At 40.8% G+C, this 25,587-nt stretch overlaps 1 protein-coding gene across 1 annotated transcript in view; it reads left to right on the top strand.

Annotated features, from left to right (window-relative positions):
• The window catches only part of SYT6 (synaptotagmin 6), a 229,118-nt gene extending 217,253 nt beyond the window's left edge, over positions 1-11,865 (top strand). Inside the window, exons 5-7 of the mRNA XM_069944997.1 lie at positions 6,084-6,255; positions 8,382-8,532; positions 11,794-11,865. Coding sequence (XP_069801098.1) covers positions 6,084-6,255; positions 8,382-8,532; positions 11,794-11,865 — 395 coding nt within the window. The remainder of the gene's footprint in view (positions 1-6,083; positions 6,256-8,381; positions 8,533-11,793) is intronic.
• The last annotated feature ends 13,722 nt before the right edge of the window (positions 11,866-25,587 follow it).

Here is a 25,587-nt window from a genome sequence, read left to right as displayed (position 1 = left end):
GTATTGTAGTCATTATGATGGCGGTCACCCAGCTTTCCCAGCAACTTATACTTAGTATAATGGAGGTCACCAAGCTTTCCCACCATCTTATACTCAGTATGATGTGGTCACCCATCTTTCCCACCATCTTATACTCAGTATTATGGAGGTCACCCAGCTTTCCCACCATCTTATACTCAGTATTATGGAGGTCACCCAGCTTTCCCACCATCTTATACTCAGTATAATGGAGGTCACCCAGCTTTCCAGCATTTTATACTCAGTATGATGTGGTCACCCAGCATTCCCAGTATCTTATACTTAGTATAACGGAGGTCACCAAGCTTTCCCACCATCTTATCCTCAGTATAATGGAGGTCACCCAGCTTTCCAGCATCTTATACTCAGTATGATGTGGTCACCCAGCTTTCCCACCATCTTATACTCAGTATTATGGAGGTCGTCCAGCTTTCCCACCATCTTATACTCAGTATGATGTGTTCACCCAGCTTTCTACCCATCTTATACTCAGTATGATGTGGTCACCCAGCTTTCCCAGCATCTTGTCAGTATGATGGAGGTCACCCAACTTTCCCAACATCTTGTAGTCAGTATGATGGAGGTCACCCAGCTTTCCAGCATCTTATATTCAGTATGATGGAGGTCACCCAGCTTTCTACCCATCTTATACTTAGTATAATAGAGGTCACCCAGCTTTCCCACAATCTTATACTCAGTATGATGGAGGTCACCCAGCTTTCCCAGCATATTGTACTCAGTATAATATGGTCACCCAGCTTTCCAGCATCTTATATTCAGTATGATGGAGGTCACCCAGCTTTCTACCCATCTTATACTTAGTATAATAGAGGTCACCCAGCTTTCCCACAATCTTATACTCAGTATGATGGAGGTCACCCAGCTTTCCCAGCATATTGTACTCAGTATAATATGGTCACCCAGCTTTCCCACCATCTTATACTCAGTGACTGGTAGCCTCGGGGAGCTGTATAGTATATCTATACTGTGCAGCTGAAAACCATATCATCACAACTGTGATAATTGGTTCCCTATAAAGGAGCACTCCAGCCCTTACTACCCTCCTCACATCAGTGCAGGGATGGTAGATGGCAACCCGGGCCTGTACTTCCGGCAGCAGTGATGTTCCAACATTTCGGATAACATCTCCAGCCCTTCTGGTAATTTGTGACAGGGAATTCCTACTGCTCTGTGTGAAGGGGCCAGAAGTCACTTTGTCAATGTAAGTCTATGGGACTATGGTTCTGTGTCAGCTATGAGCTGCCCCATAGACTTATACAGGAAGGAGATCTCCGACCCCTTCACAGCGAGCAGTAGGAATTCCTTGTTTACAAATGACTGGAAGGGCCGAATGTGTTATCTGAAGTGTCAGAGCATTGCTGCTGGAGGAAGTAGAGGTCCGGGTGGCATTAACCTTCCTTGCACTGATGTGGGAAGCGTAATAATAAGTGAGGGCCACAGTGGTCCTTGAAGGATGGGCCGCTAGCCGGCTACTCATGGGCCACTGCTGTGTGCTTGCCCCCCAGGCTTAAATTTGCCAGCCAGCCCCTGCTGTAAGACTATGTTCACACACAGTAAAACAAAAGCTAAATAACACCGTAATTTTGAGGCAAAATGCAGGTGGTATTTTTAATATAATAATTTGCTCCATTGAAGTAAATGGAATAAAATAACAGCTGTAATTGATTACAACCATCCAAATAATGAGCATGCTCACTATTTACTATCTTTTGCAAAAATTGGTCTGTATCTTATTGCACTGTATCTTCTGATGATATGGGAGGTTTTTGAAGCATATTCTTTTGGTGCAAACTGTATTACTATCAGCAGCCAGATTATCTGAAAGTTTCAGTCCAGCCGCTCTATAAGCATCTTCTGTTCTTCAAAGAGTTTTTAGCTGTTATTCTGCAGCATGTAAAGTGGCTTCTGACAAGATTTATTTGTCTGCTGTCACTATGCTATCACTCACTCAGTTGCTTTTATTCACATTGTTTCCAACATAAAATACAGAATCAATTTATCATTGTGTTCTTGTTAAGCCTGGATTGATGTTTTTTATTGTTGCATCATCCTCTATATCTACAGTCCCATATGAGTGATAGGTTTAGTCTGATGTTGCTATTAAGACTTGTATATCATGGGTAAAAGTATCTCCTAGACGTTCCAGCTCCTTACGATAGGAAGGCGCCAACCCCTGAAATAAAAAGGCAGATACTTTGAATTAGAACATATTTAAAGCGATTCTGTACCAGCATCTTGCTGCCTCCCAACCACCAACACCACGTTGTAGAGGTACTCACATCAGGAGTCGGCCTGTCTCCCGTTGCCGTCACAACTCGGGGGGAAATGACTTCCGGCAGAGGTTACGAGGCCAGTCCCGCCATTCACCGCGGGCATGGGGAGAGGTAAGTCCCTACTGATTATGAAATTCCCCCCTGCTGGTTGCCAGATTTTAACAATGGCCTGTCTTCTCCTTTAAATCATAATGACGGCTATCATTTGTACAATAACGGTCGTCATTATTAAATAGCGGCTGTTATTTGGTCTCACATGGTCAAAAAAAGACATTGTGGGGAACATAGCCTGAATGTGGACTTTAGGCTTTTATTGCCATATATTGCTGATTAAAGGGGTTATCCAGCGCTACAAAAACATGGCCACTTTTCCCCCTACTGTTGTCTCCAGTTCAGGTACAGTTTGCAATTAAGCTCCATTTACTTCAATGGAACTGAGTTTCAAAAACCCCACCCAATCTGGAGACAACAGTAGGGGGAAAGTGGCCCTGTTTTTGTAGCGCTGGATAACCCCTTTAATTACGTCAGAGATCAATGTAATGCAAAGTATACTTACAAAATGCAATGTAATCTAGCAGTAATCGCTCTAGTCCACAAGGAGACAACATAAATCTTCATTGTGTGGACTACTCTTTTAATTCAGTAGGTAAAAAGTAGCCAAGTCAGGTAACAGGGGAACATTCCTTGACTGACCCTATCAAGAAACTGTGTTCTACTGACAAGGCAACATCATACATATAATTGACACATCAGCTAGAACCATGTAGAAGGACGACGCTTCTCTCTTGTTGCTGACTACAGAGAAATAAAACTGCAGTCGTTTAAAATTCCAACATGACCTAATGAGCGAAGAGCAGAGGTCTGAATCAATTTCATCTGCAGACTAGGCTGAAATACAATCATTCTGACAAGTGCACAACATATTTTCTTCATGGAAACGATGCAGGAAGAAAAAAAAATCCTTAAAGAGAAACTATCAGCAGGTTAGACGTTCCTTATTGTTCAAAGGAAGCTGAGGATGAAGGTAAGGTTCTTACCTTCATCCTCATCGCCGCCTCCGTGCAGGTTAGATGTCCTTATTGTTCAAATGAAGCTGAGGATGAAGGTAAGGTTCTTACCTTCATCCTCATCGCAGCATCCATGCAGTTTGTAGTTAAATCCCTAGGCTAGTAAAGCCGTTTGGTGCACTGGGGGCGGGGCTACTGCCAGCAGTGCACCGATCCCCCTTGGCTGGCCCGCCTCTTTTAATAGATATTAGCAGAGCCGATGGTATTTAGTTAGTTACTGGTCCAAGGTCAAAGTCCAGGAGAGGTGATAGGTTCAATTCAAAAGCCAGAAGGGGTAACCCACAGGAGAAATAGGCACTTGTGAGGCCATGAACACCAATTACAGTATAGATAGAGGGTAGAAGGAGTCCTAGGGCAAAAAAATAAGTGGATGTTTCCAACATGTTTTTGTAGGCAAGACTTACACTGACGGCCGTTAACAATGATCCTGACTATTATTAACAACCATCATTACTTAAAAAAAAAAAAAAAAAAGCAGCTTTTTGCCTAAAAGATGTTGTGAGAACATAGCTTCCAACTGTTTGATTATGATACCCCTCTGTAACGACTGAAGTCGTGGATCTGCTGTACCACCACTAGTGTCTGACTGGTCCACCAGAGAACCAGAGGATCCTCTGGTGGGCCCTTGGCTTTAGAACCTGCACTAACACTGACTGACATGTTGTTTATCACTGGTTCTTCATTGGTGGGCCCCCAGGATCATTTCCTCTGGTGGGCCCCAGATACCCCAGTCCGACATTGTAAGACCCTCTTAATACTAGGGTCCACTACTTTTTCTCCATGGAAACTAAATATATATTCCTAGCAACCAACCTTAAAATCAGATTTATTTCTCTATAAATTCTAACCTTATAATTGTAAGATGATCATCTGCTAATTTCATGGGTGTTGGGTAATTGGTATATCTGGTTTTCCCAGAATAATTTCATGGTGTACCTTTTTGTTAAAACCAGTACATATAGCCCAATGTTTTCTGATGTAATTACATCCCTCATTAAACAAATATAACTCTGGTGGATTACAAGTGTAAATGGGCATACAATCCTATTCAGGAGTAGCTTCTAAGTAGCTATGGCTAATAGGATAATGACCTGTAATTGGGAACAAAGTGCAGAGTGAATGGCCGCCTTATAATTATACCAAACAGTTACACCATGAGCCGAGAGAGATCTCTGTCTGCATTACTGTGATTGCGTTCTTGGTGACCTTCAGTTTTATCTAATCTCATGTACTGTGGTAATATCCATCCAGATGCTGTGTGCTATGGAGGACATACAATTACAGGTTTCATTTATGAATATAATGAAACACGAAAACTCAACTAAAAAGGACGGTATTATGTATACATTCTAAAAGTAGTTTCAACTAAAACCAAATTTTCCCATTGATCAAAGTAGGATGAATATTACAAAAATGTCCCCACAATACTTAATTATAGGGACCCTCTCAGTTTTGATAGCAAGTAAGGTTCTAAGTTAAATGAGAAGTCCGGCCAAAACATATATTTAAGTATAACTGAGGAAGAAATTCTGAGTTTGCACCAGAGTCCAATAACATGTAGAGTCTGCCCACGAGCTAGGATATGCAAGGTGAGGATGAATAGGCTACGGTATGCAGCATAGGGGTGCAAAAAGCCATATAGAGATACAAGGATAATCCAAAAACAGAGATAAAGAAGCTTGCACTCACCAAAACCACTGCGGTATAAGTCCGTTTTATTCCGTCTTGATAGACATGAGTGGGGAGGGAAGGTGAAGGCAGGGGCGTCCAGTGGCTACAGCCGTTTCACGTGACTAATCACACATCATCTGGCCTGATGATGTCTGCATCTGAAATTACAGGAAACCTGTCATCGATGTCATGCCGCCGGAACCACAAGACATTGGGGCAGTCCCTGTTGGCCTCTCCCCAATTACCATCTTTGATTGATAGATCTTTTCTTATTTGGGTATAGGAAGAGATCTATCAAACAGAGCAAGCAGAAGCTAAGGGTGTTTTTTTATCAGCTCAGCAGAGAAGTCAAACATCTATACCGTTTTACATATTTTCATTTTTGCTATGTTTTATATATTAATTATGTCTGGTAATTTTTTACATTTTTTTAACAGTTCTACGTTTTCAAGCTGTTTTAAGAATAAAATACAGTCAACTGGTTAAACTTCTTTAAAGAAGGACTATCATCACGATTAAAGATCTGCCAGCCTTGTGCTACTATGTTACAGATGCCGCCACCACCTTAAAGGGTTTATCGAGAGCTACACGAAAATGGCCACTTTCTTCACGAGACAGCACCACTCTTGTCTCCAGTTTGGGTGTAGTTTTTGTAACTCATTTCTATTAAAGTGAATGGAGCTTAATTGCAAACCACACCTGAACTGGAGACAAGAGTCATGCTGTCTCTGGAAGAAAGTGGCCATGTTTTTGTAGCACTGGATAACCCTTTTAAACACTGGTTGGGAGTGTGCTGGTGTCTTACCTTGTGACTATTACAACGTCAAAGCCTATACCTGTACCTCTGCTTGTTACCCTTATTTTGCCATTTCCAACTAGATGTCATGTCAGAACACGATCATGAGAAACAGTGACATTACATCAACCAATTCTTTTCAATTATAACTTGTGTTTGTGCTCGGATATAACATATATATATTGTATATAAGTCTTCTGGTATTTTATAATACCATGTCTTCATGTTTCTCTACAGACCCATATGTGAAAGTGTCCCTGCTTTGTGATGGACGTAGGCTGAAAAAGAAGAAAACAACTATAAAAAAGAATACCTTAAACCCTACCTATAATGAGGCCATTATCTTTGATATCCCACCAGAGAGCATGGATCAAGTCAGCCTGCTTATTTCTGTTATGGATTATGACAGGTAAGCAGCATTATTAATATTGGCTACAGACAAAAAAATTGCTCTGAACTTTAAAAAGGTTTGTCAAATTCAACTAAATCTTTTCAGTAATAACTAGGGATGGTCTGAACCTGCCGAGGTTCGGGTTCGTATGAACCTGAACTCTCTGCAATGATTCCCGCTGTCTGCCCGCTCCATGGAGAGGGTGGATACAGCCGGAGGACCGCCTGGAAAACTGGGAAACAGCCTATGGCTATGGCTGTATCCCAGTTTTCCAGGCGGTCCTCCCGCTGTATCCACCCTCTCCATGGAATCATTGCCGAGAGTTCAGGTTCGTACGAACCCGAACCTCGGCAGGTTCAGACCATCCCTAGTAATAACTTAACCACCTACTGCCACAATGATTTTTTCTTCTCCGCCCCCCCTTCCTCGGCTTCTAAGTGCTGTAACAATTTTCCTATTTTGTCGACAGTGTTGTATGACAGGACAGGACTAATGGTAGTTTTTAATTTCACCCTCTATTTTTCGATATATAATGTTTTTCAAAACGAAAGAAAACCTTTAAACCTGAGGGACAAAAAATACACTTGGTCAATTTTGTGAAGTGTTCTTTATTTGGGGGTATTTAGCTACTGTGTAGTAGAAATGACATATTAAACGTATTCTGGGGGTTGTGCAAATACAGTGATACCAAATGTAGTTTTTGCTTTGCTTTGCCATGGCACTGCCCAGAATGGGAGGAGAGTAAGGGATGGCAGCTCTGCATAGAACAAGGGTTGTGCGGAGCTTGGGGGTAATATTTCATGCCTGTGCCTGGTGTAGTCAGCCAGTGACAATTTTTTAAGCAACCCAATTTGTTTGCTCAAAGATTAGCAATTTTTTGCCTATCTACGTCTGGGCAGGCAGGGGATGCGGCAAGGCACTGAGGAGAACATGCCCATCTCCAGCACCCTATTTATCATGATTTACCAGATTTGCTGGATTTACTGAGAGGTATGCATGAGACATGGAGCAGGGAACTCATTAAAAACAGCAAACAGATACACTAATATTGATAAGGCCCCCAATAGGATTTACCATCTCTGCACCTGGCACAGTTCCTGAAAAAGTAAAAAAAAAAAAATTTCAATCTGTCTGGTTTGCACAAAAAATTGGTTAAATGGTCTTCTCCTGGGACCGATTTACTATTATTTACGCCCTCGAGCTGGTATAATCATGTTGAGTAGATATCAGCGAATCGCTCATTTGAACGAAGCAAAGTGCTTCGTTTGAGCGTCTTGCTGCCCTTTCAGCACTACTGCAATCCTCACAGGATGCTGGGAAAAGCTGCATCCAATCCTGGGAAACTTCTCCTAGTTTCTCAGGATTAAATAAGACTTTTCCCAGCACCTGGGGTGGAGCAGCGCTGAAAGGCCGGCGGCTTGATGAGCAGAACGCAGATCAAACGAAAAACTTTGCTTCATTTAGATGAGTGATTCGCTCATCTCTAATGTTGAGTATCCACACCAACTCGGAATTTCTATTTGCTGTATTTATTTAGAGGTTTGAGCCTCTCAATAAATCTGGCATTGGGCACAGGAGTAGGTAGGGGCTTAGTTAAAATTTGTATACAGATACACTGGTCTTGATAAATCCCTCACTTGGGTTATCTGGAGGGTCTGGGAATATTCACATTTAGCTGCAGAACATTGCTGTCCACTGGTCCAGGCTTTCCTGTCTGCTATACAGTATCTTTAATAGTGCAAACCTGTCATTACAGCAGAGGGAGAAGGGCCCATGAGAAGAGCTAAACATTGGTCAGGCAACGTGATTTGTAGGCATTCCACTCAATCATTATGTTAGTGGTTAAGGGGTGGCCCTGACAGCAGATTTTAAAGGGGTTATCCAGTATTAGAAAAACATGGCCACTTTCTTTCATAGACAGCACTGCTCTTGTCTCCAGTTCGGGTGCAGGTTTTGCAACTCAATTCCTTTGAAGTGAATGGAGCTTAATTGCAAACCACACCTGACTTGCAGAGTCGTGTTATCTCTAATGCTGGATAACCCCTTTAAGCCTCGGGGACTTTTTAAACAAGAATTCTTCTTGCCAAAAAGTCTTTTTATGATCTGAAAAAGATGGTGTTTTTTTCTTTATTTTTCTCGTTTAGGGTTGGACATAATGAAATTATTGGCGTGTGTCGAGTTGGTAATAGCACAGAAGGCCTTGGAAGAGATCACTGGAATGAAATGTTGGCGTATCCACGAAAGCCTATAACACACTGGCATCCACTGGTAGAAATGAAGAAGTCATTTAAAGAGGTTTGTTCCATACCTTTTATAGGATGTATTATCTCCGGGAATTTGATATAATAATAAACCTGAACTTCATCTGACTTTTGTGAAATGTTGTCTTTTTAGATACATGAGGTCATCACTATGAAAAAAAATAAGGTTTTTAGCTGAATCCATTTTTCGTGAAGAGCCCTTAATAATACTCTCATTCAATAACAAAATGTCTAATGGTTCTCTGTAGAGCCGAGCCAGTACTTATCATTTGTTTTTCAGCTTCTGCATGTATCTGCCTTTTTTTTTTAACCTTTTGACTACCAGAACTCATTGTACATAATGGAGGCAGGATTCATATGAAATACCCTGCTGTATTCTCAATGAACTTAAGGGTAGCTTCACACAGACCGTATTGCAGTAGATTTTCTGCTGCGGATCAGCATCAGATCCACAGCAGATTTGACTAAATGAATGAACACAGCATCAAATCCGCACTGTAAAATCTGCTGCGGATCCGCAGCAGATTTAATGGTGCAGATTTGATGCTGAGTTCATTCATTTAGTCAAATCTGCTACAGAAAATCCATTGCAATACGGTACGTGTGAAGCTACCCTAAATCAATGTGTCTACAAAATGTAAGGGGCCGCTGCGGTCGCGCCTGCAGTGCGGCACTTACAATAGTGACAGGAACTGTACTCCTGTCACTGACCGATCGGGACCCCTGCAGTGATCATTCTATCTGACTGCGGGAGGTCTCTTACCTTCCTCCCGACACTCAGATCGGTGATCAATGTAAAGAGTTTGCACAGGCAGGCTCTATGCAATGATCTCAGATTACACTGATCAATGCTATGGCATAGCAATAATCAGTGTATATAAAGTAATGTAAAAATGTTCAAGTTTCCTAAGGGGACATAAAAAGTATAAAAAAATAAATAAAAAAAAGTTTAAAAAAAACACATCATAGCCCCTGCCCCCAATAAAAGTTTACATCACCCCCCTTTCCCATTTTATAAATAAAACACCTAAAAGTAAATAAACATATTATATACTGTAGCGCACGTAATCGCCCGATCTATTAAATATAACAATAATGTTCCCTCACAGTGAACGACGTAAACAAAAAGCGGTTAAAAAACGCCAGGATTGATTATTTTTTATTACATTTTATTTAAAATAAAATGAATGAAAATTGATCAATTATGTCTCATCTACACAAATATGGTACTAATAAAAACTAGAGATCATGGCGCAAAAAAATGACGTCCCATAAATCCCAGTACGTGAGATAAAATGTCAGTTTTACCGTAAAGTGCATTACGTAAACAGGGAACTCCCCCAAAATTTGCAGAATTTTATTTTTTTCCCCAATTTCACCCCATAAATGATATTTTGGGGGTCCTGTTATAAACGGTTGGTAGATCAAAAGGTGCCTTTACAAAGTACACCTGTTTCTGAAAAAAACAAGCCCTAACATGGCCCTGTAAATAGAAAAATAAAAGAGTTATGTAGAAGACGAGGAGGAAAAAACAAAAACGATAAATTGTAAATTGCCCTGGTCCTTAAGGCCATTTTGGGCTCCGTTCTTAAAGGGTTAAAGGCTTTTTACACAAGGTGACTATTGGCCAAACTGGATGATTATTGTCAGTGATCGGCTGATGAATGTGCAGATGCTAAAGTTATTGCAACATTAACACACAGTATAGGAAAAAGAAGTGAAAACTAAAAATATCGATGAAATGTTGATGCCAATGTTGTGTTGACTATAACCAGGTACCTACAGCAATGTTAATGATTTCCAATGCCTTGCAGTTCCTTAATTCATTAATTTCTTCATTCTTCATGTCGTGTTTGGCTTTTTGAGCATTTTGAGAGCTTTCGGATAAATGTTTTGTTGTAATTATATATTGATTTTCATAGTTTTTTTAAACCAGCTGTCAAGTATTTAACTTGGCGTGATTTATCGTGTGATTTATCGGTGGCATTTTGAAATAACAAATGAATAACACATATTGACCCGGATGGAATTTCACCGCAGCTCCCAGCAGTGGCATAATGATTTACCTAGAATATGTATCAACAATATCTTTAAGGATATTAAGAGGACACTTCCCTATAAAGTAAAAAACATTTAATTTAAATATGAATTCCTTTAGTTGACCATTTTTGTAAAGAGCTTAAATATTTATTTAACCCCTTCATGACCCAGCCCAATATGGCCTAAATGACCAGGCGCCAATTTTCATTTTTGCATATTCATTTTTTCCTCCTGGCCTTCTAAGAGCTATAGAGCTTTATTTCTCCATCTACAGGGCCATGTAAAGGCTTCTGTTTTCAGGGACAGGTGTAATTTGTAATGGCGCCTTTCAATCAATTATAACATGTATGACATAAAATTTATATCTATGGGGTGAAATTGAGGGGAAAAAAAACGCTATTTTGTTAGTTTTGGGAGATTCCCGTGTCTATGTGTTAGACTTAACAGTAAAATTGAAATTAAATCTTTCTTGTATGTTTCAGTCCGAACACAACGCTATGTATGTTATGTATGCTTTACTAATGTTTTACAATTTTTTTACAATAAAAACATTTTTTTGCAAATAATAATGATTAGAGATGAGTGAAGTGAATCTGGCGAATAAAGATTTGATGTGAATGGTGCTGCCAGTTCGCTTCGTTCTGCCAAGTGAATTTCTGTTGATTTGTTAAGGAAATTCGCAAAAAATCTAAATGGGGGCCGCACATGCTGTCTGGAGTGTCAATGGACTGAAGAAAGGGAGTAACCATAATCACAAGCGCCCATCCAATCAGCTGCAGGCCCCTCTGTGATGTCAGCCCCTCCCCCTCTATATAAGGCGGTTCGGTAACAGAGGTGGCCCATCGGCTGTGTGTGGAGGAGAGAGCAGGATGGCAGCAGGCAGTTACAGCAGAGCAGGGAGAGACTAACAGAGTGATATAGGGACAGAGAGGAGAGGAATAGCAGAAATTGCATGAGTGACTGGCTGATTGACATTTTTTTTAAATTGTGATTTTCAGATTTTTGACACTTTTACGACAACAAGCTTTAACAAATGTGTCCTTCTGTAATAGTCCCAGTACTGTAGCTACTATAGTTTTGGCTGTTTTAATGAAATTTGTTAAGGTTCTATTTGCGAATCTAAATTTGTTTAGACTGAAAATTCCCGAACAGTGACCTGTTCCTCAGGCTGAAGAAGGGCAGTGTGCTACCAATGTCTTTTCATTCATCTACCCAGTTTGTTTTATAAGGCTAACATATTTTCTTCTATTCATAGTGGCAAGGCCGAGCTGCTAGTTTGGACAGTCAGGGTTCTTGCCCTTCTCCAAAACCTCCCCCTACTCCATGAAAACTCCATGAAAAGCAACCAAGCCCAACGCCTGAATTTTTTGCACCAACCTCCGTACTTGTTTGAGAATCCTGCAGAAGATCTCTTACCTCCTTAACAGCAAGTCCTACAACCAATAGGTCAAAGGGTCTTTACACGACGTTCAAGAAGAGAGCAGGAACGCGTACACGTAATTTGGTTTCGTCTTGGTCTGTAGTCTCCTGAAATGTTCTATTTTAATGTTTTCATGATAAAAAAAAAATTTGGACAACAAACTGGAGAGATTTAAGAGCAGACTAAAGCCGACTCATGTCAGTGTGTGAATATTTGTTGTTATGTGGGGCAATGAATGTAAAATGAAGTGATCTTCTTCATCTGGGACGGTATTATTACTGACGTCTTTACTATCAGCCAGGGTTACACCGGTACGAAGGACTGAGGATTGAGATAATTCCGATTTATATTGTACTGAAGATCTTGTATGTCCTTTCTATGTGAGAACATAATCATCAACCTGTGGTGTCTTTGATGATTTGGTGTAATACGACAACGGAAACGCTTTGATGATGCTTGGGATGACCCTTACGGACAATTTACAATACAACAGTAACTTTTTATGGGGGGGGGGGTGATCTTTTTACACCCAGCTTATTGAAATCATAAGAGTGCATTTCTAATGCAATCCTCTTAACGCAAAGGTGATCCTTTCCATATCACGGATCCCCTGTGCTGCTCTCAGGAAAAACCAATACAGACAGCAATGACAAAAGGCAATGTTGAGTGGTTCCATCACATGCTGCATGTCATCTGTGGCCCTCTTGCTTGTGAATGTTTTGTGGATCAGCTTCTTTAGCTTATAATATTGTTCACACTGATGTACAGTCTAGCCACTTGCTTGTGTGTGCCACATTTAGATTTGACACTGTCTTGACTATAGCTTGCCAATGCGCCATCCAATTATAGGTAACACGAAAGCTAATCACTGCCTCTGTTCAAGCTTTTACCTAGGAAACCAATCGGTATACACTTTGACATAAACTGCAAGTTTTTTTTACATTCATTTTAATGACAATAATGGAAGATATGTGGTCAACCTATAGGCGGGCATATGGAAGCGACCACAAACAATGGACCTTTATTAAAGGATATCTTTTAATATGACAATGTGGTACAAAAGACTACATGTGCAGTACTATATAAGACCAGCATCGATAAATGCAACCATACAAAGGTGCCTGATCAGCAGTTAAAATAATGGGAGTGACGGGCATATTGGTGCACTTGGTAATGGGAAGTTCTTGGTATCGGGATTCCCCAATCTGCACTGTTCAAGAGAAAACAAGATAAGTAAGTGTTCTTTTTGATTAGACTAGATGAAGCTCACTACATAATGACTATGATCAGTGTCGGACTGGCCCATCAGAGGACCGGAGAATCCGGTGGGCCTTCAGCTTTAGAACCTGCATAAACACTGACTGACATGTTGTTTCTCACTGGTTCTTCATCAGTGGGCCCCAGGATAATTTGCTCTGGTGGGCCCCAGATACCCCAGTCCGACACTGATTATGATTGAGTCCAATGGGTGCTGTGTAATTAGCTATACGGTCAGGTCTCTCTGGCTGTGTTTCTGAATGGATCGGGTAAGGGGAATGAGGGGATTAGAGTTCTGTACCAGATAAAAGAGCTCCAACCTCTGTACAAAACTAGAATCCTATCTAGACTGGTTTGCTATGCTTAGAAAATGACCCAATGTAGTCACTAGCGGACTATACTCAGCCCATTCATGTCCGTGTACAGATAAGTCTGCATCCCATTCTCACATTATGTTGACGTAGCCATGCCATGCATGGTACAGTAGTGATGTGAACATATCCTAACGGGGCTTGTCAACTAATGGCATTTATCACCTATTCACAGGACAAGTGAGAGACTAATTATTGCTAAGAGTATGTTCACACATAGGGGGATTTATCATTATGCGCCCCTGGTGTACACCATGAAAAGGGGACAGATTCCCTTTTTCTGTGGCATACACCTGGTGTATCCCCTGGTCCCTGTTGGGCAGGTAGGGAGGCGCGGCAAAGCTGTGTGTATGCATGGCCTCCTCCTGCGTCTGATTTATGAAGGTTTAACCAGGCAAAAATCTATACTTGCTTCAGAGCAGGTGTAGATTTTTGCGCAATTCCAGACACATAGCCTCATAGTCTAACCCAATCAAGAGAAGTCAGGCCCAAAATGTCAATTGTGAATGGAGAGGTTGTGCACCTTGATTCACCATTAGTGGGATTGACAGTAGTGGTCAGACCATAGCAATCACTCATTTATAACCTATCCATGTGGGTAAACCCACCAGAGGTATACCACTCAAACATTACTTTTCATATATTGCTGCCCATGGTGAGACTACCAATTCCTTCCATACTTGATATTATCTGTTTAGTCTCCTTCCCCCAGTTCTGAGCTGTTGCTTTCTGCTGAAGACACAGAAAACTGTGTGTGAGCTTTTCTCCCATCTCTGCACCCCCCTTTTCCCTTCCAATAAGACTGATGTAAACAAGTCCCTGGCAAGCTTCATTTGCATTTTTGTAACCTCTTTGTAATGTTAGGAGGGTTATTCTAAAGGTCAAGTTGCTGTTTAACTCACTGTGATTATTACAAAGTTGCTGCAGAGTTGCCGATAGGGACTTGTTTACATCAGCCGTCACAGAAGGAAAGGGGAAGGAGGAGGAGAGAACAGCTCACATACAGTTTTTTGTGTTTCAGCAGAAAGCAGCATCTCACAACTGGGAGAAGGAGACTGAATGGATATTAACAAATATGGAAGGAATTGTTAGTCTTACCATGGGCAGCAACATATCAAAAGTTATGTTTGAGTGATATACCTCTTTAAATGGGTTTACCCACAGGATAGGTTATAAATGAGTGATTGCTAGGGGAATACCCCTTTAAGTGTTAACCACCTATGAGGATGATACTGTCAGTTCAGTCGGTATTAGCCACTGTCAGGCAAGGACTCTCAGCTTTTATATGGACACATAGATACCCTCATCTAACACTCATAGTACATTCTTTAGCCCGGATAGCTACGTGTAATGTAATGTAATTTTAAAAAGGACAGACTAGATGGACCAGGTGCTCTTTTTCTGCTGACAATCTCCTAGGTTTCTAAACCACTTAATTAGGATGACATATGTTTTTAATTATTTTAGTTGTCTACACTCTGGTGCATCTTTTAGTTAAGTGCAACTTATAGTCTGAAGAATTTAGCACTTTTATTTTTATTTATTTTTTTCTTATTATTTTTGGGACTCAAAAGTGGAGTAGACAATGGTTTAACTCCCATAAAGTGGAAGATTATGTTCAGAAAATGCACCAAATATCACCAGAAGACTCCATTCAGCCTATTACAGTATTTGAAAGGGTGCACTGCTGGTATAAGTTGGCATAGCTTTATACCTTTTTGCTGGTGTCCTGACATACATGTGTGATGTAGAGAAAGACCACAATATGAACCAAGCCTTAGGGGAATGAAATAGATCATTCAAACTAAAGCTATCCCTAACTCAGTACCGGCCGGATGATCTTTAGCGCCGCTGAGTTCTGAGGGTTTTTTGCAGCTGCTATTGAATGAATAGACATGTCAGTTTTCTAAAGTCCCGCTAGGGATCTTGGCCAGAGTGTATACCCTGTGTATACACTCCAGACAGGATTCCCTCGGCCTACAGCACAACGTAGGTTCTGTTCCAATCACGGCCGTTTTGGAGGCAAAAATGCAGCCATAATGATAATTATTTACGGCTGTAATTATCAAGATACAGCCGTATTTTGCCCCAAAAACAGTTATGTGAACATGCTCTAAAGATGTTTTTATTTTTGGCAGATTTGCTATGGAATTTTCTGCGACAACCAGGAGTTGTGTTTGCAGTAGGCACCTTTATGAAAAGACATTTCTTACTGATGTGACGGTAAATAAGCTGTCACTATCCGTTACTGGCCTGTGTTGCTGCGTTAAATCACATATATGGTACATTTGGAAGGGATATGGTCATTTGAAATATGCCGAAACTTCATCTTCCTCAGAAGCAGCTCTGGGTTATTATCATGTTGAGGGAAATATTTCAGATTCAGACTAGCCGCATATTTCTTCACAAACTTGAGAAAGTAAAAGTTTTCATTGGTTAGCAGTCACCCTTGAGAGATTGTAGCAAAGATCCAAATATAAGAGAAGTTACCAACAACCAATTCTTAGTTTAGATACACACTACGTTTTTGTGATCCGTTTTTTTTTTTTTATCCGTTTTTGCAAAAAGAAACGGGGGGAAAACGTATGCTTTTGTGTGCATCCGTTTTGATCCATTTTTCCATTGACTTCCATTATAGAAAAAAAAACGGATCAAAACGCATCCGTTTTTTTTTTTACATACGCAAAAACATAGCTGACCTTATTTTGTACTTCAATTTTTTATAATGGAAATAGCGGAAACCTGATGAGCCTCAGAATGACCCATTCAGGCCGCTGTACAGGAAAGCCCTCCTGGGAATCCAGGCCATGTTTCCTAGATTCCCAGGCAAGCATAGCTTTCATCTTTAAGATGCACACATAGCTAAAAAAAAAAAAAAAAAAGAGGCTGCAAGGGAGATCCAGCACATAGGGTACGTAAAATTATATAAGGAGAACAGAGGGATCTAACTACTATATGAACAGAGAGAATCTAACTACAATGTGAGGGCACAGAGGGATCTAACTACTATATAGGGACACAGAGATGCCTGGCTACTATACGGGAGCACAGAGGGATCTAACTACTATATGAGGACACAGAGATGCCTGGCTACTATACAGGGGCACAGAGGGATCTAACTACTATATGAGGGCACAGAGGTGCCTAACTACTAGACAGGGGCACAGAGGGGATCTAACTACTATATGATGACACAGAGGCACCTGGTTACTTTCCAGAGGCACAGAGGAGATCTAACTACTATATGAGGGCACAGAGATGCCTGACTGCTGTACAGGGGCACAGAGAGGATCTAACTTCTATATGGGAGCATAGAGGGGGGCTAACTTCTATATTGGGGTACAGAACACAGAAGGTTAAATTAGGTACTATAACTGCGTGTGACAACACAGATGAAAAGTTAGTACAGAGGTTATGGATGGTTTTAGAGAAAGGACTCTGAAGAGACAATTTTAGCCACTAGCACCCGTGATTCTGCAATAATTGCAGCGGGAACCTAGACTTCATACTGCTAAATGCAGCAACTAGAGCGACATTACACAGTAAGGCAATTGAAAATGAGTTTTCTTTAACAAAAGATTATCCCAGGAGTCTAACCATCAAATATTGCCATGTAAAATCTAAGGTTACTAATAAAGTTGACAATGATAAATATGTCAATATGGGGTATTTTTTAACCACATTAACATTCATAAGAACACTACAGGGAGTATTATAGAGTCTGATGACAAAACAGCCGGATCCTCTCAGTATCATAATCATGTAATCACCATAGTCATTTTAAAGTCATAGTCTATCATGTATGGAAAAGCTTAAATATGCATTAATGTGGAGAAGGTTTAAATGACATCATTATGTAAAAAAAAATGTTGATGTGTGCAACGATAAAATCACAGGATAGCAAAACGACAGAAATATTGATGTGCAATGCCATAAGTGTCAACTGCCCACTGATCTCAGGAGCAGGAGGTATGATGGAGAGATGGCTGCACATGAATGCTCACTCTTACTTATTGGCTATGTTCACACATAGTATTTCTTTTTTCAACCAAAACCAGGAGTAGAACTGACGAGGAAAATTATATTGGAAAGATTTGCAAAGTTTCTGTGTTTTCAAGACACTCCTGGTTTTGGTTGAAAAAAAAACTGACGGAAATACCATGTGGTAACATAGCCATAGTATGCAACTAAATACATTAGATGCACGTCAGCCCAACCCACTAATGGGCTGACCATCAAATGTGTACGGTAGCCTCCTAACTCTTCTCAGATGGCAGAAGATGTAAGATGGCACTGGAGCTGGACCAGATATTTATAACAAAGTGACACACCATATACATAAAAATATCCACAAAGGATGGTATCAAGACGAATAAGAATAATGGACTGCTGGATAAGACCAACTTTTTCTTTGCTCCAGTTTTTTAAATATCACATATACGTGTATAAAAATAAATATGTTAAGGGAAGAGCATAAAGGGCATTTTCCAGGAGGCAATGATCACCCAATGATCCATCATAGAGAACATTTGTTTCTGTAAGTTGCAAAGTGTAAAAATGTCCGGTAACCACATAACAAATGAGAATTATATTATTTGTCACTGATTTGATCTTATAAGCGTTCTTTAAAATAATGTCTGTCGGTTGTTTCTTCCCCAGTAAGAACGGCGAATGTGTGAGCTTCTTGACAATAATGTAAAATGGTTTTATGAATAATCAAATGAACGATGATCAATGCAAACCTATCACAATCCTTACCTGACTGTAAAAACAAAAGCAATCGATTTGCTATATTGATAATCGGCATCCCTATACCACCAGTGCAAAAGGACCCTCATTCTTTAGTAAAACTATTTTGTTCATATATGAAAAAACAATATTGAAAGATAAAACAGCTGTTTCACACTCATGTGTGCTTCATCAGACCATCTGGCCTGATGAAGTACGCATGAGCATGAAACAGCTGTCATAGTCTGTAGTGATGAGTGCTTGGCTTCCCCATCTGAGATGAGATGTCCTGCTGACTTTTAAAGTTTTATCAGGAATAAAGGATTTGCACGTCTTTGGTGAGTGCACTCAGCTTTGTTTCTACTACTGTTGTACACCTTTTAATACTATGTATGTGGAGCATCTCCATAGCAAAGAGCTATCAGTCCGATTCACACCAAGATCCTGCCATTTATATATAGCCTTGCTAGTAGTGCCGATGTCTTTCCTACAGAGTGTATTAAAACGATATATGAGATCACAAAAAACTTTTTTTTCCCCACTCTGTCTAATAGGCTGTCTAATAGGGAAGATAGGGCCCATCTAAATGAGTGAGAATAAGCCCCAATACCAGACACAGCCGGTGCCAAAATTCCACAGTTAGCAGGACGCTAGAATGCTATAAATAAAGAGAGAGAGTAATCCCAGTATCCCAGAGAGAGAGTAATGCCAGTTCCATATAGCCTCATGGCAAACGTCAGATTGAAACTTAGCTCTATATGAAGCCACATTCATGCACCCAGTTTCTTAAGCCAATGGATAACAGCCAGTTCCATTCCAATAACTGCTGCTAAACGACTCCAGACATGAGAATTTTTCCAGGTTGATCCCATTGTAGCAAGGAATCTTTATAACTATTATTTCTATTCTGACTTCTGTATTAATGCATTGAATTATTAGTGTAATAAAGAAGATGGAAAGAGAAGCACAATCTATGTGGTTCTTTGTGATTTTTGTCAAATGTGTAAATTCGTATTTTACTAAGTAACATTTCTCAAATAATATTTAAATAAAGTTTTCTATGAGCAAAATCAAAAGAGGTGCTTTGTCTTTTAAATGTTTCTATGAAATGTCCAGAAACAATGGGGACCAGCACATAGTAGATCATTTATGGTATGGGGCTTAGGGTCACACTACGTTTTTGCAATCCACATTTGTGTGCATGCGTTTTTCCATTGACTTTCATTATTAAAAAAAACATCAAAACACATCAGTTTTTTTTTTTAACGTACATAATAATAAGGTCAGCTACGTTTTTGTGTACATTAACCCCTTCAAGACAAAGCCCTTTGATGCCCGGATGTCCAATGTTCCTCCCCACCTTCTAAGAGCCATAACGCTTATATTTTTCCACCTACAGGGCTGGTTGGGGTGTCATTTTTTGCGCCATGATCTTTAGTTTTTATTGTTATCATATTGGTGAAACAGAAAAATTTTGATCGCTTTTCATACAATTTTTTCTGATATTTAATTCAATAAAATCAGCAATCCTGGTGTGTGTGTTTTTTTTTTTTTTTTTTCGTTTACGCCGTTCACTGTGTGGGAAATAAAAATTTTAATAGAGCGGATAATTCCGCATGCTACAATATGTAATATGTTTATTTATTTATATTTTTATAATGGGCAAGGGGGTATTTTAAACTTTTATTAGGAGGGGGTTTATAAGTTTTTTAAAACTTTTAAAAAACTTTTTTATTACACTTTTTCACTGTAAAGCATGCAAACAATAGATTGCTTGTACTGATTTATGCTATGCCATGAGAGCAGACTCTATTCATAGATTGCCGATCCGACAGGGCAGAGGTAAGTATGGAGAGCAGTCTGGAGAGCAGTCTGGAGAGCAGGAGAGGGTTTCTATGGGGATTTGCTACTGCTCTGGACAGTTCCTGTCTCTGACAGAAGAGGCAGCAGAGAGCACTGTGTCAGACTGGAAAGAATACAACACTTCCTGCAGGACATTCTTAGCTGATAAGTACTGGAAGACTGAAGACTTTTCTAAACCACTTGATGTGAATGGAAAAAAAAATCTTTTTGCTTTTATGTTAAACATATGGTAAAACAAAATTCTAAAAATGAGAGGAGGCTGCTATAAAGTGATCTGTGCAGCGTCAGGTGACATTATTAGAAAGCATCAATAGCAATAAGACAATAGCAGCTCCCTGTGGAATGACCTCTTAAAAGGTGACAGAATACGCTCAGTAATGTTTCACATTCATCTCAAGGGGACAGACTACGGTATGTCCACGAGACCTGCTGTAAAGCATGTCACTAAATGCTGTTAAAAGGTAAGATAGCAATGTACATAAAAAAATTACAGTCAGAAAATGGAAAGTGATAAAAAAAAAACGCACAACTTTTAGTATCTGACTCTATTCAGTAAAAGAAAATCTTAATGGGCACAAGTACAGTGTACCCAATACACCAACATTGAAGGGGTACACTGGTGAAAATCAATTCTTTCAAAGTTATATAGATTTGTAATTTTAAAATCCCTTACTTATCAGCTGCTGTACGTCCTACAGGAAGTGGAGTTTTCTTTTCAGTCCAACACAGTGCTCTCTGCTGCCACCTCTGTCATGGACAGGAAGTGTCCAAAGATGTAACAAATTTCCATAGAAAAACTCTCCTGCTCTGGACAGTTGAGGTGGCAGCAGAGAACACTGCGTCAGACTGGAAAGAATACACCACTTCCTGCAGGACATACAGCAGCTGATAAGTACTGGAAGGCTTAAGATTTTTTAAATAGGAGCAAACTACAAACCTTTGTATGACAAAATGTATGCATTTCCTGATAACAGTTTCACGAACTGACTCAAAGCTGTAAGAGGATATTTCTGTTGTCATTTAAAAAGTTTAAAAAAAAAAAAAGTTTTTGAAAAAGAAAGGTTGAAAAATAAAAGCGATCCAAAGAAATTACCTGGTTAATGAAATGGAAAAAAAGTAGATTTGGATTTCAAATGAGTTAATATTCATGCCCTGGAGCGATGCTGAGTTTTCCCTGTTTAATAAGCTGTAGTCTCATTAGTCGGTTCATACTTTCTGGCAATACTTACATGGGAATATGCAAATCTGTTCCTGTCTGAAAGAGAAGTACTTGACATTTATTGCGATGATGCTTCCGTCTTGTAGACAGCTGGGTGTTTGTAAACATGGAATCGCACCCAACCTCTCAGCAGAAATCATTTCATGTGACACGCACATTCCTCACGGGGGGGAGGATCATTTGAGGTGTAAGTGTACTGTATTGGGCTATGTTCACATTACGTAAGTTTTGTAACAACGGCCGTGATTACTACAGAACTTACGTAGTACTGCCTTCTAAGGAATCCCGGCCGGAGTGTATACACATAGTATACGCTCTAGCCGGGATCCCTAGCGGCGCCGCAAGAAACTGACATGTCAGTTTTCTGCGGCCGCTATTCACTGAATACCTGAATCCCTGTCAGTTCACACAATGGAGGGTGCGGCTCCGGCCGCATGCTCCTTTATGTACAGCAGGGAATTTTGATGCGGGCACACACGGATGTGCCCACATCCGAATTCAGCAGTGAAGATTATCCGGGATGATCAGAATGATCTTCTCTGACACCAGCCGATCCATGACCCGGCGGGGTCACGGAACAGCCGGTGTCTTAAACTGTGGGAACATGGCCTTGTTGTGTATATATTAGGTCTGTGCATGTATGTGCCTGCGTGCCGTGTGGCGAATTTTTAAAAAAGTTGCATGGGCATTGATAAATTTGGTCCATTGAGAAACTAAGTAATGGTATTAGATAACAAATGCGACCATTTAAGGGGGTACTCCATTGGAAAAAGAAATTCTTTCTAATTAACTGGTGCTCGAAAGTGGCAGAGATTCGCAATTTGCGTCTATTTAAAAATCTCCAGTCTTCCAGTACTTGTCAGCTGCTGTCTGTCCTGCAGGAAGTGGTGTATCTTGTCCAGTCTGGAGAGGCTTTCTATAGGGATTTACTCCTTTTAGAGGTGGCAGCAGGGAGCACTGTGTCAGACTGGAAAGAATACACCACTTCCTGCAGGACATACAGCAGCTGAGATTTGAGATTTATTAATAGTAGTAAATTACAAGTCCAATGAACGAGGAGAAAGAAAGCATGGGGGGGGGACTAATTGGTCGGCACAAACAGAACAGCTCAGACATCTGCTGTGGCTCGGGTGCTGAATGCTGCTGTTGCAATAGCTGGTGTTTTGGGGTAACCTTGTCACAGTGGCCAGGAGTGGCATTACGAACTCCTGTACACATGGGCATCAGTCCTTGGTAGTACAGTAGTGAGTTGTAACTTTAATGTAGGTAGCTTCAGTGCAATACAATAAAAACAGTAACAGGATGGCTCACAGGTGCTAGTGCAAAACATCTGTGTTAGAGGTAAGCTTTAGGTTGAGGCAATGAGGAGTAGGGACCCTTGTCTAAACAGGATTGTAGTGTAGAAACTTGATACTTGAATGTAGAACTCCTCATGCTCTGCCCCTTCTGCCCCACCAGCTCAGAGACTGCCAGTTAGGGTAGTATGAGTCCCAGGCCTCTGTCTCTGGGCTTAGCTAACTCCTGAAGGTTTCCCCAGGTTGTCGAGCATAATCAGTAGAATACTTTGGCACTTAGGGCAACTTTGTTCTACTGGGGCTCAGTCCCTCTTCCTTTCCTTTAAGGGGTGATTGTCCTAATGTTCAAGAAGGATCTCTAGTGTACAGAAAGGTTTACCTAGCTCACGGTTACCCAACTTCTAGAGATCTAGCATTGCATACTGTAGTCTCACTCTCTCTACAGAAGAATCTCAGTCCCCGATAAGGGCTCTGGCCTAAGCCAGGCCCCGTTAGTCACTGCAGCAAGAACCTGTAGCTTTTTTCTGTCTTTCATACACAACTCTTGATTAAAAAAAACTACTAGACCAGGAAGTTACCTCAGCCTATATAGGGTTGTGTCACAGAAAGGAAGGAAGGAAGGAAGGTAGAGTGTGTTTGGGTAGAAGGTCTGCACCTGTGATTGGCCAACACAACAAATAGCCAAACCTTTACATACTGCAGATGCACAGGGGGAGAAGTGAGACACCTAGTGGCTGGAATGGAAGTCACAGCTCCTAGCTCTTGGTGTGGCACCTGATAGAGGTACTTTTACAAAGGCGGTATAAAAATTAGTGAACCGCTACTGGGACACTACACATCATGAAAGATCTCTTGTACATGGGGGTGTACCTTCAGATCAGATTGAATACCAGTTTAAACCTGTTGCGAAAATGAAAACATTTACAAATGGCGAGCATTCAGACAGAGGGTGTTAAAGAAACTGGAAAAAAAAAAATATATATATATATACTTTAAAGCAAATGCTACTAGCAGCACCCGGAAGATCTGCTAAAACGTGGCCTTACCATGTGTCCTCTCTGTTAGCAGATCTAGTAGCGTTACCCGGAAAATCTGGGTGATTGGTTGGCTTTAACCCCTTAAGGACAGAGACTGAAATGACCTTAAGGACCGCGCCAATTGTCACTTTTGCGTTTTCGTTTTTTCCTCCTCGCCTTCTAAGACCCATAACCCTTTCATTTTTCCACCTACAGGGCCATGTGAGGGCATCTTTCAATCTGCCATAAAATGAATGACAGAACCCCAAAATATTATTTATGGGGTGAACTTGGGTCAAAGAATGCGATTCCACAAATTTGGGGGGGGCTTCTATGTTTACGTAATGCACTTAACAGTAAAACTGGCATTTTTCCTTTATTCTATAGGTCGGTCTGAACACGGCGATATGCAGGTTTACTAGGTTTTCTTACGTTTTACTATTTTTATTAGCAGTAAAACTTTTTTTTGCAAATAGGCATATTTAAAATGGTCCTATTGTGACTCCTATAGCGCACTAATTTTTTCACTTACGGGGTCGTATGGGGTGTCATTTTTTGCGTCATGATCTCTAGTTTTTATTAGTAAAATTTTTTTCTACATCAAACGTATTGATCGCTTTTTATAAATTTTTTTATACATAAAATGTCATTTGAAAAAAAGTAATCTCTGCGTTTTTTTACCGCTTTTTGTTCACGCCGTTCACCGTGCGGGAATAATATTGTTTTATTTTAATAGATCGGACGATTATGCATGCTACGGTGTATAATATGTTAATTAACTTTATTAGTTTTTATGTGTTTCAATTATGAAATGGAAAGGGGGGGTGATTTTCACTTTTATTGGGGGAAGGGCTTTGGGGCATTGTGTAAAACTTTTATTTATTTATTTTCTTACACTTTTATAGTTCCCTTAGGGAACTATCTTATACATACAATAGATCAGTAACACTGATCCCTGCTATGCCATAGCATAGCAGGGATCAGTGTTATCTGCGATCTTCTGATTCAGCCTGCCTGTGGCAGGCTGAATTAGAGGACCGAGCAGGAGACTGCACGGAGGTAAGGAGAAGACCTTCGGCAGTCAGAAAATGCGATCGGGACCCCTGCAGACACGCTGCGGGGGTCCCGATCGCTAAGTGACCGGAGGTGCTCCGGTCACTTCTACTTAAACGCAGCGGTCGCGGCGCGATCGCAGCATTTAAGGGGTTAATGGCGGGTGGCCGCAAGATCGCGGTCGCCCGCCATTGAGGATTAGGGCCTGGCTGCAGATAGCAGCCGGTCCTCACGCGCTATAGGGCGGACTCAGCTCGTGAGCCCGCTCCGTAACACGGGACCGCGCCAGGGCATACATTTACGCCCTCCTGCCTTAAAGCCCAGGCAGCGGGGGCGTAAATGTACGCCCGATGTCTTTAAGGGGTTAAAGTGATACTGTCACCCCCTATTGACATGTGCAGTTCTCAGCACTATTTAGAAGTTTACATGCTGGACATACTACCTTAGTCTATGTTCACACAACGTATATTTCCGTAAAAACCACAGCTGTTGTACAATGCCATTGCATTGTATACACTCCGGCTGGGATCCCTAATGGTGCCGAAAACAACTGACATGTCAGTGCACACTATGGAGCTAGCGGCGCCGGCCGCTCTCTCCATTGTTTGCAGTGGAGAGTTCTGATGCGGGTTTGGACGGATGCACCCGCCTCATAACTCTGTGGCTGCAAACAATGGAGCGAGCAGCCGGTACTGCAGTACCGGCCGGGATGATCTTTTCAGAGACGGCCGGTCTCATACGTTGTGTGAACATAGCCTCAGTTAGTAAGGTTGAAAAGACACATACCCATCAAGTTCAACAAAGGGGAGCGGGATGCATATTTATAT

Source organism: Dendropsophus ebraccatus, chromosome 11, assembly GCF_027789765.1.
Source record: "Dendropsophus ebraccatus isolate aDenEbr1 chromosome 11, aDenEbr1.pat, whole genome shotgun sequence".
NCBI classification, from domain to species: domain Eukaryota; kingdom Metazoa; phylum Chordata; class Amphibia; order Anura; family Hylidae; genus Dendropsophus; species Dendropsophus ebraccatus.
This window is presented reverse-complemented; position numbering and strand designations above follow the sequence as displayed.